An 18,981-nucleotide genomic window follows, 5' to 3' on the forward strand; every position below is an offset into this window, starting at 1 on the left:
TGTTGTCATGAATTTCCAGCCATTTTATTTATTATTTAGTATTATGTAAAGCATACATTCATGTGTTAAAATGTGACTTTTGACTTTGAAGATTATGGGAAATTCTGTAGTGCATTTGAAAATTATCACTGGTCTTTTTTTTTTGGTATAATTCAGTGGCTTTATTTTATTTATCTTTTTTTTTTCAGAATTTATAGAATTTTTTTTAACATCTTTATTTGAGTATAACTGTTTTACAATAGTATGTTAGTTTCTCCTTTACAACAAAGTGAATCAGTTATACATATACATATGTTCCCATATCTCTTTCCTCTTGCGTCACCCTCCCTCCCACCCTCCCTATCCCACCCCTCTAGGTGGCCACAAAGCACAGAGGTGAACTCCCTGTGCTATGCGGCAGCTTCCCACTAGCTATCTAATTTACATTTGATAGTGTGTATATGTCCCTGCCACTCTCTCACTTCGTCACAGCTTACCCTTCCCCCTCCCCATATCCTCGAGTCCATGCTCTAGTAGGTCTGTGGTTTATTCCCATCCTACCACTAATCTCTTCATGACATTTTTTTTTCTATCACTGGTCTTAATGAAAGAATATTTGCTGCCCAAAAAGCTACTGTTGTTGGAAAAGATAACTCAAATTTATAACACAAAGATTAAAAGTATTATAATTTTGATTATTTTGCTTCTTACCTCCAAGCTTCTGAAATTTCATATTTTATTAGAGGGGGGAAAATAGCTTTTCCACCTAAATTTTCTCATGTCCATAGGATAAAGCCTTGACCCTTCATACTGTTAGAAGATTTTGAATATTCCTTGTGCAGATAGTACTGTGCCAGTTACTTTTGTGAAAGAAACAGACAGGGTTTGGGCTCTCAGGGAGTTTTAAACCTTTGGGGATGACAAAGCCTGCAGATGAGAAGTTACAAAGAGTAAGTACAAGATAACCAAGTAGACAGTGCATGTTAAACATTCTGAAAAGGGATGTACAATAGAGTATTGTACAATAAATTGTACAATATTTTTTGTACAATTGTACAATACAATTGTATTGTAAAGTATACAATAGAGTACAATCCTGTATTTAATAATTTAAAATAATTTAAAAGTACTATATTCAAGAACTCTTTTTAAGTGCTCTGGGGAATTCCTAAGAAACTTAACAGAGTTCTTGCCTTGAAGGACATAAAATACTAATGAAATAAAATACTAATTCTTTTTCCTTTTGACCTTATCTATGTCTTGGTTAGGGTAGTTATTGCCACAAATACACTGAATATATTTATTATTCTCTGCTTATTAATTATCCTACTAATCTCAAAGTTAGCATTGAATTTAAAAGATCTATTGGGGCTTCCTTGGTGGCACAGTAGTTGGGAATCTGCCTGCCAATGCAGGGGACACAGTTTCGAGCTCTGGTCCGGGAAGATCCCACATGCCGCGGAGCAACTAAGCCCGTGCACTGCAACTACTGAGACTGCGCTCTAGAGCCCATGAGCCACAACTACTGAAGCCTGCGCGCCTAGAGCCCGTGCTCCACAGGAAGAGAAGCCACCGCAATGAGAAGCCCCCGCACCACAATGAAGAGTAGCCCCCGCTCACTGGAACTAGAGAAAGCCGCGTGCAGCAATGAAGACCCAACGTAGCCATAAATGAATGAAGGAATGAATGATCGATTGAAGTTTAGCATAACTTTTTTATCATTCAGAGAAAGATAAACCCCCAAAGTATAATCATATTTTGTGATTTAGATTTCATCTTTTCTGAGAGTTAAAATTAAAAATGTTTCTCTTCCCACCCCACCTCCTAGGCTAGGAAATCTTTATCTAGCAGCCTAACAAATGAAAGCTAGAAGTTCACTGGGGATGAATCATACAGATAAAATCAGGCCTTCAAATAAGTAATTTTGTAAATACTTAAAAGTACTAAAGTAGTATTTCCCTCATTTTATAATTTATCTATGCAAGCAGTGATCAGTTTTAAAAGAAATGGTTGAACTAAATGGGTAGTTCTGCACCTGCTGGTCAAAAAATGTGTAACCTCAATCCAGTTATGAGAAAACATCAGACAAACTCAAATGGAGGGACATTCTACAAAGTAACTTACCAGTATTCTTCAGAAGTGTCAAGGTCATAATTAACTAGATGGGGGGAATCCTTTCACAATGTATGTGAAATCAACACAGTATACACTTTCAATGTCTTATAATATTGTCAATTGTACCTCAGTAAAGCTGAAAAAAAATTTTAAGTGTCAAGATCATGAAAGACAAGGAAAGACTGAGGAATTTGTCGTAGTTTAGGGGAAACTAAGGAAACATAACAACAAAATACAACATGGTACCCTGGATTGTATCCTAGGACAGAAAAGGACATTAATAGAAAAACTGGAGAAATCAGAATAAAGTCAATATTTTAGTTGATGGTATTATACCAATGTTAATTTCTTAGTTTTGATAACTGTACTATAGTTATGCTAACATTAGGAGAAGCTGGGTGAAAGATATTATGGTAACTCTCTGTACTATTTTGGCAACTTTTCTGTAGGTTGAAAATTATTCCACAATAAAAAGTTGTTTTGTTTTTTCTTAAGGCCAGTAGAGAAATTAAAATAGTAAAAAATATTTAATTAATCCAAAAGAAACAACAAAAGGAGAAACACAGATGGAACAAAGAAAATATATGGGAAATGGTAGACCTAAATTCACCCATATCAAAACTATAGTAGGGCTTCCCTGGTGGCACAGTGGTTGAGAGGCCACCTGCCAATGCAGGGGATGCAGGTTCTTGCCCTGGTCCGGGAAGATCCCACGTGCCGCGGAGAGGCTGGGCCCATGAGCCATGGCCACTGAGCCTGCGTGTCCGGAGCCTGTGCTCCGCGGCGGGAGAGGCCACAGCAGTGAGAGCCCCGCGTACCGCAAAAAAAAAAACAAAACCAAAAAACTATAGTAAATGTAAGTGAACTAACACTTCAATTAAAAAACAGAGATCGACAGATTTGCTAGGAATGCAAGATCCAACTGTATGCTGTCTAGTAGAGTCACATTCAATATAAAATCACAGGTAGCCTGAAAGTAAAAAAAAAAAAATGGACTTTTTACTGTTCAAGCTAATTTGGGGTGCTATGACAGCACACGTGTTGGTGGATCTCTAAGGATTTACATCATTTAACAATTTGGCATGTAGTGTATATGCCTATCCTATTGCTGGATAAGGATATCCCAAACTGTGAATATATCATTTCAAAAGTCTAAAAGGGGGAGGGCTGGGGTGGAGAGAAGGAAGGAGTATTAACCCTTTCTAACCGGCTTTTCTTTTCCTTTCTCTTTGGTGACTGAGAGGATTCCCACCTTCTCTAGCTTTTAGTTATCAATTTTTATAAATGTATTTAATTTAATTTCTCTGAGATCCAAGAAGATTGACAGAAGTTTTCTCATTATAGTTGGTAGGTTTGAGATGTGCAAGCCTACTTCCCTTGCAGTTGAGATTATCTAGGTTGCCATCTTTTATAGAGGGAAAAGTTAGAGTTATTCTATTCTAGGGAGTAGTATATCATCAGCAACCCCCTTTTTTGATACTCTGCTTTCAGAATTATATAATGAAGAACATTTCTTTAAGAGATCAATTATAGTAAAGAAATTTATTGAAAACACTGTATTTTAGTACTTAAAAATATTTTTCATTGCTTTGTAAGACTTTAATACATAAATGAAAAGTTATTAAATGTTATTTAATTAGCATTTTAGTTGCACTTTGTGTTTATGCATACTTTTGCTAACACTAATAAGAATTCTTAACTAAAACTTTATTTTAGTGATCCTTGTTGGAATGATAGTAAACCTTTTTGTCTCTAGTGTACATATGGTACACTATGTACTCTAGTGTACTTATGGTACACTTACGTACTTATCCTTTGCTTTGGGTTGGAAAAAAGTTAAGCTGTCTGTGCTAGAGGATGTGTAACAAAGCAAATGATTTTCAAATGAAAATAAGAAATAGGAGAAGAAGGTAAAGAAGCATGTCTATCTAATTTTGTGAAAATGTTTTAAATAAATATGCTTCTGTGATTTTAGTATGTTGGGATGTTTGGCTTTATGTTAATCCTTAAATTAGTATTCCTTTAGGGGAAAAAAGCCTTTCATTTTTGTATCTTGACTAGCTTTTAGAAAGTGTTTATGTAATTTTAAGTGTGATCAGGTGGTCCATGTGTTTCCCACTAGTTCTTTTTTAGTAAATGTGGAATTGTTTCATGTTAGTTTTACTAGTAGACCTATAAAATCTAGGTTTTGTTAGAGCAGTAAAGTCTCAAGTTTATGCCAAATTTGATCTACTTGGTTATGTTAGCTTTTTCCTAAGGATCTTTTTGTGTGAAAATGTTTCTTGCAAGTGGTATATCTACTCCTCAGTAACTGACCAGAAGGCACATGAAAGAAGAAACATGTTCAGTGAAGAAAATTACTTTGGTTGTCATTTTCCACCCCTCTATGACAATGAAATGTTTTCATAATCCTGATTTTACAACCCAGTTTTTAATTCTTGTCTATACTTTTTTATAGTCATCGAGTTACATACAGATAAAGTTATTAAGTGCCTCATAAGCATTTCTCAATTACCTTTATCACATATATCTTTAAATATACCTTATCTGTTTATAACAGCAGGTTTCTTTTTTAACTTCTAGTACTATACAACGGGAATTAAGTATTTTTGTATTTGAGTAGTATTTAACCTTTGAATGTCACATTAATGTAGAAGGGAGTGAGGATGAAAATCAAATGTATTAGAACATAAATTTGAACTAAATCATAAAGATTCTGTGATTAACTGAACGGTAAAGAAAATGATAGTAAGATTCAATTCTAAGTGGATTTTAAAATAATTGCTTATTTAAAATGTAAAGAAATATATTGATATATAAGTAGCAATATTTGATAGGGAAAGTGTTGACTTTAAGGTTATCTACTGATTTACCACATATCTATGTCTGGCTTTACTCTGTTGTCTGCTGTACTCTGTTGTCTGTTTTACACTTACAAGATGTCACAGCATACATTTTTACTAATGGCTTTTTTTTTTGTCATTCTATTGCTAACAAATCTTTCATTATTTTGTCACTAATAAGTCAGTTCAAAGTAGAGCTTTCAACTTAATTTTGGGGGGGGAAAGTTTCATTTTTAACAGTATTTTAACAACTTGAACAGAATTGTGAAAAGAATATTTTGTTTCTGTGGGAAGGCTCTATTACACTTCAGTAAGGGAAAGCATCTAGTGGAACGTATACTGTGGTATCTTCTTAGGAAAGCTGCATTAGATGGTTATATTATTTATTGCATTTTCAATTTGCACATCAGATGTTGGCTGTGTCATAGTCACAAATTTGGTGAGAGTAAATAACCTTAGTATTGTAAAGATGTGGTTTATAAATCTCTTATGCATACAAAAATGCCGTGTTCTATTTTTTTATTCCATCTATACAGACATTAAAAATGGTGATCACATAGTTGTCTTTAATTGATAAATTTAGATATCATTTGCCTTTTTTTACTTTCAGTAAAAGTAGAGCATATATTTGATAAACATTATTAAACTAATATTTTGCTGCACTGATTTTTAATTAGAAATTATATAAATAAAGCATTTAGAATAATGTTTGTCAAATACAACTCATTTTTTAAAGTTAATACAACAAAGAGGCAAACCTCATTTAAAATTTACTTTGAAGCTCAGTGTTTTTGCTTTCTTAGTTGTCTACCACATCCCTCCCTTCTCCCTCCCTTCTCTGTTCAAATGGAGAGGATATAAGGAGAGTACAGATGCGGCAGGTCTTAAACGAAAGCGTTCCCAAGGTACAGTAATTGTAGCTTTACTTCTCCATGTAGTTATATTCCTGACTTGTAGCTTTCAGTTGTGTTTATAGCATTCGGTTGTATTTAGAGCATAGAAATTACTAGTATTTTAGAAATGTATCCATTGTATTATTTTGTTTAGTGTTAATTATAAATGGTGTAAACATTTGCAAGCAATGTGTATAGTTCAATAATGGGATATTCGCCAATATTAAGATGCTTTAAGACAACACGAATGGTTTAGAGAGAAACAAAATTTTGTTGGCTTAACTTGGTCTTATAGTTTTAATGTTTTAAGCATATGTTGCTCAAAACTATTTTAACAAAATGCAGTTTTGAAACATTGGATTAAAAGACTTAAAGTACTGACTTGGATCAGACATAGAAGTAGAAAAGTAAATAATTATTAAACTCTTGCAAAAGATTTTTTTTAATTTATGAAAAGTTCTTTTATTTAAAAGGCTGAGTTTGTACACTGGTTTTGTGTTTTATTTGCAACTGAAGATATTATTCATGTTTGTTATGTTAATTGCATCTTGGTCTTGTGTTCAATATTAGTAATGTGTCCTGGCAGGTAAGTAAGATATAAATAGGTTTTTCATAAATTTTTGAAGTGGCATTTGTACCATAACTCAAAAGTACATTTTCCTGGCAATGATTTGCTTTTCTGTATATTCTAGTAAGGAATAGCTTTTCACAAAAATGTCTTATGATCTTAGATCTTGACCAGGACTCCACCCTTTCATAGTTAGAGTCTTCAAATCAGAAGAGTTGGACTCTGTCACTAACTAGCTTTGTGGCAAGTCACTTAATCCCTTTGTACCTCTATGTCTTTATATATAATGGGAGATAATATTTTTGCCTAAAGAGGATTTTAAGAAAATAAATTAGGCATAGTGATTTGAAGGTGGCTGGTTTTCTGAAGGTATGTGAATTTTTCTTACCTCTATACAAGAGATAAAGAGGAAAAGTTTAAGTCCTTCAGACAATAAGACATCGAACTGTGAATTGGTGGACATGTTTTGACAATTTTCTTAATCTGTTGCTTCCATAAACATTACTAAATTTGTGATATGTGGCAAGCACTGTGCTATGACTGTGTTTGGTGCTAGTGATACAGAATGACCCAGGTATAGTCCCTGCCTCATAAAGTTTGCATATTCCTGAAGGATATAGGTTTGCATTTGGGTTTTTTTTTAAGAGCTCATTTTCACCAAGCATACCTTGGTTACAGAAATGAAATAACCATACTAATTTGAACATCATAGTAGGAAAAAATTTATTTCTTGTTAAAAGATCTTTCAACCTTGGAGCTCTGTTATGGTGGGCAATATCCAGTGGTAACTGGCTTTAGTATCCATTCCAAAAATACCTTATATTCTAATAAATTAGATGATTCTCTTCCCAGTTTAAAGATAATTTTTTTTCATCTGAGTCTTGTTTATCTTGTGCTGAGTGAAATTTTCACAGATCAAAAAATAAAATCAACAGAAGAAATGAAACTTAAGTTTCTGTGTCAACTGTACTGAGAACTTTCATGAGGGTGTATATCCCTTAGTCCTAAGGAATGGCCACATCACCTGGGAAAGCAGTTCTTTAATAATCAGAGCATATTTCCTATAGAGGTTAAAATTATGGTAGTTAAGCCAGTTTATTCCATGTTCCAACAAGTTGCCTTTTCCTATAGCATGCTTAATAACTTATAAAGTCCAAATCCATTACTTGTTTCACATCAATATATGTTTCAATGAAATAGTTTTTTATTGAACTGAGTTAAAATAATGATTCAAAAAATCTGTGTATTATAATTTTCACACAAATGAAGTTTGTCTTGGAGACCTTCAAATTAGTTTTTCCTTTTGCAACAGCTATTCATAGTTTCAAGTTGAGTCGAAACCATGTGGACTGGCACAGTGTGGATGAAGTGTATCTTTATAGTGATGCAACAACATCTAAAATTGCAAGAACAGTTACTCAAAAACTGGGATTTTCTAAAGGTATTTGTTAAATATTACTAGAGTTTGTCAAAATGTTGGGAATCTAACTTTTTCTGTTATGTTCAAAATAGATGATTCAGGTTTTATTTTTAGTATTTTTAAAGTATGTATTAAATTTAGTGACAGTTACTACCTTGTTAAACTCTTTTTAAGGTGACTGAGTTAACATGTATTCATTAATGAATAATTATATATTTAGAATGGTCTGGCAAGATTAATAAATATACTTTTTTACTTCTAAAAGTACAAAAGCAGTCAAACCTGAGGCAGTGATGTGAAATAAAACATGGCAGTTGAAATATAGTGTCAGTAAAGATGAAGACTGGAAATTTTTCACTGGATTTAGTGAGATGTAGGTCATCAGTGACTTAGATGGATTGCTGGGACAAAACCAGATTGGCATGGGTTGAAGTTTAAATAGAAGTTGAAGAAATGGAGGCAGTGAGAATAGATAGCTCTTTAAACAAGTTTGACTAAAAGAAAGAGGGACTGGTACTTGGGGAAGAGGTGAATGCATTATCAAAAAATCTTTCAAAATTTTTTTTTAAGTCTGATAATTTTTTTACTGTCTCATTTTTAATTCTTTGATAATAGATGTGCTTGAATATTTACATGTTCATTAGTCAGTTGTATTTGTTTTGCGAGTTACTTTATCAACATCTTTAGCCCATTTTGCTATTTGGATGATTCATTTTACTTTTTGATGAATAAGTTCTTTTTGTATACTTACGTAATTAACTTACTACTGTGTATCATATTTTGCAAAAACTTTCCCAGTTTGTCATTCATCTTTTATCTTTGCTTCATGATACATTCATTATAGAGAAGTTTTTAATTTTTATGTGTTCAGTTCATCCTTTTTTCTTTCCTTTGCCTTATAGTTTCTGGCTTCACTGTTATGTGCAGTTCAGCAGTTTATATTAGACCTCATCAATACTTACCTTAACAAATTTTATCCTCCCCAACCCAGTGAAATTTTTTCATAGTAGTCCTTTTATTTCTTTATTTTTTCAATATATTGTGAAAATGCTATTTCTGTAATAAACAATAAACTTAGAATCATAATTTTCCTACAGCATCAAGTAGTGGGACCAGACTTCATAGAGGTTATGTAGAAGAAGCCACATTAGAAGACAAGCCATCACAGACTGCCCATATTGTATTTGTTGTGCATGGCATTGGGCAGAAAATGGACCAAGGAAGAATTATCAAAAATACAGCTATGTGAGTTCTTTGATGAATACATTCTCCATCTAGTCAGAGTCCAAACTTTTGTCCAGGGTATAATAGAGTTTAATTGTTATGCCACATGCTTCTTCAGTGCCAACTATTCTATTTGCTTAAGTTGTAGAGTAAGTTTCTGGACCAGATTTTGAGAGTGATTATATCTAGATGATGATGATGATATTTATTTGATTCTTTTTCCTCCGTAACATGGAGAAGAGGATTAAGAAAGCCTTTTTAACTTAATATATTGTTAGTTTACATTAAACTGAGGTTGAAAGCAAGAAAAATGTCTGGTTTTAAGTTTGTATGTTACTCTCTGAATTGCAGAAACTGTTAATACTGTATAATTCTGAAAAAGCTAAGAATTGTTTAAGTTGCCAGTCAGCAGCTTAACTTGTCCAAGTAATTACAATCAGAGGAAATTGAACTCTAAATTTTACACGGAGAACAAACAGTGGGTGCTTTGCCAACACACCAAGCCGGTTATTTACCTCATTTATTTATATTCAGCTTTATTCTAAAAATTTTTTAAGATGTTGTTGTGGGGAGGGATGTTTGTATTTGTGCTTCAGAAATGTTTAGGACTGTGTAAAAGGGAAATTTTAGAGTTAAGGTTCCACCACATACTTGGCTGTGAACTAGCAGCCAGTATAAAGAAAAATCTTATCAGATTTATAATATGATGAGGACAAATCAGTTGTTGAGAACACAGTTTATCAGGTTCTGAAGCTTCAAGTAAATGTATTTCTTGAGTCCTTATAAAGCAAATACTGTGTGATACCAGGAACTATGTCCTCAGCAGTATCTCTATAATAATAGTGTTCTGTTTAACTTTTTATTGTAATACCTCTTAATGCCAGCTCATGGATTAAAATAAAAATGCAGTTCAATTTGGAAAAAAAATCTGTCAGATACTGCCAGGCCATCCTGATCCTTGTCAATCTCCATAGCTTATATTACAGAGATCTCTTCCCTCTGATTCTGATTTTATTTTCTGATGATTTGCACATTACTTCCCGCAATATTTATATTATATTCTGTGTCAAGATGCTAATTTTTTGCTTGACTATCTAAGGAACCTGAGAAGTAGTTTTAATAACGTTCTCTCTGGAGCTATTGATAATTGGAAAGGTACCAGCAGCTATAGATCATTGGAAAGGTACCAGCTTGATTTCTTTGGGTGCAAGTGAGGGAAAACTTAACTCAAAAGGAGGATTTAGTAGCCCATAAAACTGACAAGTCTAAGATTTGCCAAACAAGTCATCAGAGTCCAGTTTCTATCTGTTCTACTTGCCTTCATTTTTGAGCTATTCTCAGACATCTCCTGTGGTTCCAGATGTGGTTTATATCATCTTGTGTTCGAGTTCAAGAAGAAAAGTCTTTTTTTCCAGAAGTCCCTGCTAGTCTGTGCATTTCAGTGACTGATGGTGTCACCTCCAACTGCCTGAATCTATGCATGACCCTGATCTGATCGGCAAAACTTGTCATCTTTCTACCCTAGAATCAGATGGAAGTTGGCTTCATCATAACCATAGGGAGAGGTAGAGCCACAGATAAATATCAAGAGCTACCATTGGAAGTAGGATGAGTGAATATAAGGTGGCTCAAAAAAAATTGTTCACTACAGAGAAGATGGCCATCATTTCTTCAGAGACAGGTTAATTTGTTGGGAAACTCCTCACATAAATTAGTAATTGATGGAAAATATTCAAACAGAAAGGAATTCCGCTCAGTAATAGATGGGAAAGTTCAGAGGATTTCTTACCTTTCCCCGGCTTTCTACCATTCCTAGGTTAGTTGTCCAGGACTTTAAAGAAAGTAAAATTAACTTCATCCTTGTCATTGCTACTCTGAAGCTTGTTTGTACTTGTGATTTGATTTGTGAGACTACTGTTGAAATGAGCAACATAGAATAAGGGGTTACCACACTCCACTTCTTTGGCAACCTGCTGTTCTCTGAGGATCTCTTGAAATCATGTCCCAGAGGCCTGGAAATAGATATTTTCGCCTCTTACCTTATTTTAGTGAATGTGCAAATGAATTCAAACTGGATTTAATCAATTTTGTTCCAACAAAATATGTTTATTATTTAAATGAGTTGAGAAGAAAGTTTATAGACAACTTCTAGGAATATCAGAATTGGTTTACTAAAAGGGATGAATGTATTTTAAATACAATTGAATTACTTTTTGTGGAGTTTTATTACAAGGGAAATCTTTACTGAACTTATATATCTAATAGAATAAATTAATAATTTTATTTTTTAATATCTTTATTGAATTATAATTTCTTTACAAACTAGTAATTTTAAAGCTACAATTTAAGAGACTTTTAGTTAAGCCTGGCAGATTTAACACATAGCTTATCTTATTACGTCCTGAAACCTCACTGAAAATGATAGCAAAATAATTTTTTAAATAAATTGGTGTAGACCCATATGTACAGAAAAAAATGGGAGGACACAGCAAACAAGAATATCAACAAGGTTTATTTTTTGAATAGGAAATTCATTCATATGGTTCACAAATCAAAATAGGAAAATGTATAGAGTGAAAAACGTCTGACTCCCTTCCTGTCTCCATCTTCCCCCAGTGTCACTCATCATTGTATCTCAAAGCAATGTTATTTATCTTATATTCTTCTGGAGTTTCTTTAGACAAATACAGATTATTTTCACTCACAAGGCAGCATACTATATACACTCTAGACATTGCTTTCTTGTGTAAAAAAATGTATCTTGGATATTATTGCATGATTTTCTATTGCCCTCCTTTCATATATATTATACATATATATATATATTCTTAAAACCAGTTAGTTTATCAATTGATTGTTTTCCTAATTGAGAAGAATTATAAAGTCTTTTTTTTCAGAGCTATTTAATGATCCTTAATTAAACAGTAATTCTCAGGTGCTGTTAATCTCTTCCTTCCTTTTTCAAAATATGAACTAAACATTCACTGCTTAGCGGGAGAACATGGAAGTTTAATAAGCTTAGAACTGAAATCATGAGTTTTGTGCATGGCATTACAGCTGCATAGTAATGGGTTAAGTCTGAGCTGTAGGATAATATTTTTAAATCATTCCTTTTTCTCATTGCCTCCATCCCTCCTTGGTCTGAGTGTTTCTCAGGTAGTCAAGACCTATATATTTAGGAAAACAGTTTTTATTACTTTTAGTAAGGCAATAGTAGGGACATGGCGTGTGCGCGCTCTCTCTCCCGCTCTCTCTGTCTTTCTCGCTACCTATCTATTTGTCTATCTCTATCTCTGTCCCTCCTCTTTTTCCTCCATCTCTGATTATCTTCTTTCATCTTTCTTTCCTTTCCTTTCCCTGCCCCTCTTGTGTGTGTGTGTGTGTGTCACTCCAGTGAATTACAACCAAGTGATTTAGTAGACATACCTGCTTGCCTAAAGTATCTATATATGTGGCCATCTGAGAACTATGATAGTGATCCTATGGAGTAGAGGATTGTCTCAGTTTACTGTAGAAGAGGACAGTATTTTAAACAAATGTAGTGTTTGAGTTTATAAGTCAAAATCAGGGTTCTTCAACCTCATCACTGTTAACATTTTCGACCAGGTAATTCTTTGCTACGGGTGGCTAACCTATACATTGTAAGATATTTAGCAGCATCCCTGACCTCTACCCACTAGATGCAAATAGAACCCCTAGTTGTGACAACCGAAAATGTCTCCAAAAAACAAAAAAAGTCTCCAGACATTGTCATTGTCCTCTGGAGGGGAAAAAAAAAAAGTATGTTTGAGAACCACTAGCCTAAATGAACTTATTTATTTATCTTTACTATTAGTATTTTTGTGTGTGTGTGTGGTACATGGGCCTCTCACTGTTGAGGCATCTCATGTTGCAGAGCACAGGCTCCGGACGCGCAGGCTCAGCAGCCATGGCTCACAGGCCTAGCCACTCCGCAGCATGTGGGATCTTCCCGGACCAGGGCATGAACCCGTATCCCCTGCATCAGCAGGTGGACTCTCAACCACTGCGCCACCAGGGAAGCCCTGAACTTCTTTATTTTTTTGTAAATTCAGACAGCAACACATATACCACTTCCTGATTATTATATCATAATGAAATATATATGAACTATACAGCCATCAAATGAATAAGTACATAGAATGATATTAGAAATCTTAAAATATATTCTTTCTTGTATATGTTCAAATTTGTTAAAGCTGAACACGATGGCAAAAAAAACTTTAAAAATGTATCTGTAACCATTACTTGAGTATCTGCTGTAAAAAAAAAAACAAAACTTTTTAGAATGTGGTAATAAAAGAGTCTGGGGCTTCCCTGGTGGCGCAGTGGTTGAGAATCCGCCTGCCGATGCAGGGGACACGGGTTCGTGCCCCGGTCCGGGAAGATCCCACATGCCTCGGAGCGGCTGGGCCCGTGAGCCATGGCCGCTGAGCTTGTGCGTCCGGAGCCTATGTTCCGCAACGGGAGAGGCCACAACAGTGAGAGGCCCGTTTACCGCAAAAAAAAAAAAAAAAAAAAAAAAAAGAGTCTGAAGTTTTGGCTCTCATCTTTATTTTCAGTGATGTTAATGGAAGCAGATTTTCTTTTTCACAACCTAGAATCTATATAGACTTTTTAAATGGCAACTTTATTGGTAGATAATCAATAAAATATAATCATATTGTAAATAATGCTTTAAAAACATACTAGAAGGACTTCCCCAGAGGCGCAGTGGTTAGGAATCCACCTGCCAATGCAGGGGACATGGGTTCAATCCCTGGTCCGGGAAGATCCCACATGCCGCAGAGCAACTAAGCCTGTGTGCTCCACACACCACATTGAAGAGTAACCCCTGCTTGCTGCAACTAGAGAAAGCCTGTGTGCAACAATGAAGACCCAACACAGCCATAAATAAATAAATAAATAAATAAATAAAGAATTTTAAAAATAATATACTAGAAATGGAGAAAGATAGACTTTTAACAGATAGTGTGTTGGGATAGCTAGGCAGCTATATGGAAGAAAATTAAATTGGGCCCATTTTTCACACTAAGATAAATTTCAGTGGGATCACATTTGAACCCAAGAAATGAAACCATACAAATACTATGGATTTAAAAGGTAGGATTGAGGAGAGTTTGAATTCTTATGTACCTTAGTAATAGAGAAAACTGTCCTATAACTTGATCCAGAGATCTTAAGGGAAAATATTGATAAATATATCATCCCCAAAAAGCCATATGGCAAAAAAAATAATAATAATACAAACTGAGAAAATCCGTTTGTATCTTGTATTACAGATGAACAGTTAATATCCCTAAATATAAAGAACTTCTAAAAATAGAGGAAGGGCTTCCCTGCTGGCGCAGTGGTTAAGAATCTGCCTGCCAATGCAGGGGACACAGGTTCGAGCCCTGGTCCGGGAAGATCCCACATGCCACAGAGGAACTAAGCCCATGTGCCACAACTACTGAGCCTGTGCTCTAGAACCCGTGAGCCACAACTACTGAAGCCTTTGCACCTAGAGCCTGTGCTCCGCAACAAGAGAAGCCACCACAATGAGAAGCCCATGACCGCAACGAAGAGTCGCCCCTGCTCGCTGCAACTAGGGAAAGCCTGTGTGCAGCAACAAAGATCCAATGCAGCCAAAAATAAATAAAATTAAAAAAAAAAAATCCCACAAGCCGTGCAGTGTGGGCCCCCCCAAAAAAAATCAATTGTATTTCTACAGTAGCAATGAAAATTAAGTTAAAGCATTTCCACTTATTATAGCATCAAAAAGAATAAAATACTTAGGAATAAGTTTAACAAAAGAAGTGTAAGATTTGTACACTGAAAATTATAATACACCATTGAAAGAAATTAAAGAAGACTTAAATAAATGGAAAAGACAACCCACATTTGAGGATTAGAAGATTTAATGTTAAGATGCCAGTACTTCCTAAATGGATCTACAAATTTCACCACAATCCCTATTAAAATTTCACCTATCATTTTTGCAAAAATTGGCAGGCTGATCCTAAAATTCACATGTAAATGCAGGGGACCCAGAATAGCCAAAACAATCTTAAAAAAGAATAAAGATGGAGGACTTACCCTTCCCAATTTCATAATTTGCTACAAAGCTATAGTAATCAAGACATTGTGGTACTGGCTGGCGTGTAGATAGTCCTAGATCAATGGAATAGAATTGAGAGTTCAGTTGATTTTCAACGAGTGCCAAAATAATGCAATCAGGAAAGAATAGCCTTTTAACAAATGGTGCTAGGACACCGGGATATCCCCATGCAAAAGAATGAAGTTAAACCTCTACCTTATACCACATACAAAAATTAATTCAGAGTGAATCAAAGACCTAAGTATAAAAGCTAAAACTATAAAACTTAGAAAATATAGGAGTAAATCTTTGTGATTTACAACCATTGCCTTGGGTTAGGCAATGGTTTCTGATATATAACACTAAAAGTAAAAGCCACTAAGGAAAAAAAAAGATAAATTGGGCTTTGTCAAAATTTTAAACTTTAGTTCTTCAAAGAACACTATCAAGTAAGTAAAGACAACCCACAAAATGGTAGAAAACACTTGAAAATCATATATCCGATATGGGTCTAACGTCTAACATATATAAAGAACACCTACAAATTCAGTAACAAAATAACGCAATTTTTTTAATGAGTGAAGGGTTGGAATAAACAGTTGTCCAAATAAAATATACAGATGGCCCATAAGCACATAAAAAGATGGTCAGTATTATTAGTCATTAAGGAAATGCAATTCAAAACCACAGAGACATCCCACTTCATGCTGACTAGGATGACTCATCAAAAAGATGGGAAATAGCAAGTATTAGCAAAGATGTGGAAAAATTAGGACCCTCATATGTTGCTGATGGGATTGTAAAATAGCACAGCTGCTTTAGAAAACAGTTTGGCACTTCCTCAGAATAGTTAAATGTGAAGTTAGCATATGAGCCAACAATTCCACTTCTAGGTATATACTGAAGAGAATTGAAAACATACATCTATGCAAAAACTTGTTAATATTCACAGAAGCATTATTTATAATAGCCAAAAAAAAAAAGGAAACAGTCTAAATGTCCACCAGCTGGTGAATGGATAAGCAGAAACGGTGTATTCATACAGTAGAATATTATTCAACCATAAAGAGCAAAGTAGTAGTGACTCATGATACAACATGGACAAACCTTGAAACATTGTGCTAAGTGAAAGAAGCCAGACACAAAAGGCCATGTATTATAGTCCATTTATCTGAAAAAATCCAGTATAGGCAAATTCATAGAGACAGACAGTAGATTTATGGTGCCAGGGCCTGGAGGTAGGAATTATCAGAAGTGACTACTCTGGGTATGGTGTTTCTTCTGGGAGTGATGAAAGTATTCTGAACGTAGATAATGGTGATGGTTGTACAACTCAGTGATATACTAAAAGCCACTGAATTGTTGAAAAAAAAAAACAAAACTAGTGAGGTCCTGTCAAAAAGACACAAGTCAACTTGAAGAGACTCACCAAAAGAAATAATTTGAGCATCCGTAAGGGTAATAACTACAATGGGTTGGAATACTTCAAATATGTTTAAATCTATGAGTTAGTAATGAATGATGTCAAAAAATATAAAACCTCTAGCAACTCAGTATTTAATTGTTAATAAAAGAGAAGAAGTAACCATTTATCGTGCCTTTTCTCAGTTCACACAGGAACTATTTGATTGTATCACAAGGCAGCCAATACTTGATGTGAGGAAATTTCTCTTACCAGAAGTGTAAGGAGTGATGGGATTTTAAAAACACTTTTTTACAATCATAGTAAATTAACAGATATAAGCAGTGATTGTAACAACTGCTAGTATCACCAAAAAGAGAGAAAACCAGGTATATATACCTATGGAGTAGTAGTCTTGCCAAAACAATAGAACTTGAATCTTATCAGGCCCCTATATCTCACTAGCAAATAGGGAGCAATGAACATGTTAAATAACACTTGGGGTTGCAGTCATTAAAAATCAGACTCTCAGAAACTCTACAGAACATGAACAGAATTACCAAGCCAAAGAAGAGAGAGAGCGATCGATTAAAAGACACTTGAGAGACATATCTTCCAATTGCAATGCATAGGCTGTATTCGGAGCGCAATTCAAAAGTGTAAAAAAATATTTTTTATGTTATTATAAAATAACATTTATAGTCTAACTGGGAAAATGGGACCGCTAAACATAATTGTTGAAATGAAGGATTGGTATGATAATAGTTCTGAATAGGTTATGTTTTCCTTACATTTTAGAAGTATATACTGAAATATTTATAGATGCACTGCTGTGATATCTGGGATTTGCCTTAAAATATTATGGGGGGGGGGGATCCCACGTGCTGTGGAGCGGCTGGGCCCGTTCGGCATGGCCGCTGAGCCTGCGCGTCCAGAGCCTGTGCTCCATAACGGGAGAGGCCACAACAGTGAGAGGCCCGCGTACCACAAAAAAATATATATATATTATGGGGGAAGGGTGCTAATATAAAGGGATAGCATGAGGGAGGTTTTTTTGATAATAGAATTATTCTGTATCTTGATTGTAGTGCTGCTAACCACGAATCTATAAAGTTGACACCTAAAAGGAAAAAAGTCAATTTTGCTGTACCTTAATTTTCAAAATAAAATTTTAAAATCTATATTGTGGGGAGAGCGTGGAGGAATAGATGAAATGACAGGTCACGATGTGCTAATATTTGGAGCTGGGGTATTTTATTATACTATTCTCTCTTCTAAAGATTTATACATATAATTATTTAGAATATAATATCGAAGCTTGTAATATTTGAAATCATAGATGGAAAATTTAGGAAAATAGTTTTGAAATGAAGGTGTCCTAGTATTACAAACTATTGCACAGTGTAGCAGTAATTGAAACATAATTGGACAAAGTTATAAGCAAGTGGAAGTGTTATGATTAAAGACATTTTATACCATGTAAATACATATGGAAAGTTACTCTGATAAAGTTTTGTTTTGTTTTTTTTAGGATGAGAGAGGCTGCAAGGAAAATAGAAGAAAGGCATTTTTCCAACCATGCAACACATGTTGAATTTCTGCCTGTTGAGTGGCGGTCAAAACTTACTCTGGATGGAGGTACATTTTGTTTAAAATTTAACTGATTTAGTCAGGCAACACAGTGTTGCTCATTGAGAATGAAGTGTCTTTAATTTATTTGTCTTGAGTTATACTCACTCTTTGTTCTAGATTATTTAAGAAAATAAAATCCATTGATTTAAAAAATAATAATTACATCCACTTATGTTGTTTTGGACCACCATATAGATTTCACAGATAACACAGTTTTCATGCATGCCCTCTGTGGATGGGGGGAAGGAGAGGGACAAGTGAAGGGAACAAAATGTTTTCTAAAGTTTTTGACAGAGAAGTGACCTGTCAGTGCTTCTAAAACATTTGTTGCCTGCAGTTTTATATTAGCTTACGTTTTCTTCCTAACAATTTTCTTCCCTTATATTTGGAAGATAAAAATCTCAGGCCTTTTGTTTTATTGTTGTTCCTGCATTCCTTGGACTGGTGAATTATAATCTAACATAGAGAAATTATATAATACATGCATCTTTCTTTACACAAAGTTTTGTCCTTTGAATATTAAGAACATTAAAATAGAATGTCGAGGTTGATTATTTACATAATCTGAAAGATGAGAGAATTGTACTGGACATTGTAGCAGCTGCTGTTTGTTGAGCTTTTACTATGTGCCTGGCACTCTGTGGTTCATTTTACTTGGAATATCTCGTTAATTTTCTCACAAATCTATGAAATACCTACTTTTAATTTCTCTTACAAATAGGGAAACTGAAACTCAGTAAAATGGGAATTTAATGAAGAATGGCAGGCAAAAATCTAGGTCTGCATGATACCAGAGCCCTTGTTCATC

General features: G+C 34.5%; 1 protein-coding gene across 7 annotated transcripts in view; it reads left to right on the forward strand.

The window, feature by feature from the left end:
- The window catches only part of DDHD1 (DDHD domain containing 1), a 90,824-nt gene that overhangs the window by 40,354 nt on the left and 31,489 nt on the right, over positions 1-18,981 (forward strand). For 4 of the 7 annotated variants that reach the window (XM_059056359.2, XM_059056360.2, XM_059056356.2 and 1 more), the window contains 3 exons: positions 7,711-7,839; positions 8,916-9,063; positions 18,073-18,179. In XM_059056359.2, coding sequence (XP_058912342.1) covers positions 7,711-7,839; positions 8,916-9,063; positions 18,073-18,179 — 384 coding nt within the window. Of the gene's footprint in view, positions 1-5,740; positions 5,843-7,710; positions 7,840-8,915; positions 9,064-18,072; positions 18,180-18,981 lie in introns of all 7 variants that reach the window. The other 3 variants (XM_067028462.1, XM_067028461.1, XM_059056355.2) reach the window with 1 other exon arrangement.

Source organism: Kogia breviceps, chromosome 3 (genome assembly GCF_026419965.1).
Source record: "Kogia breviceps isolate mKogBre1 chromosome 3, mKogBre1 haplotype 1, whole genome shotgun sequence".
NCBI classification, from domain to species: Eukaryota; Metazoa; Chordata; class Mammalia; order Artiodactyla; family Physeteridae; genus Kogia; species Kogia breviceps.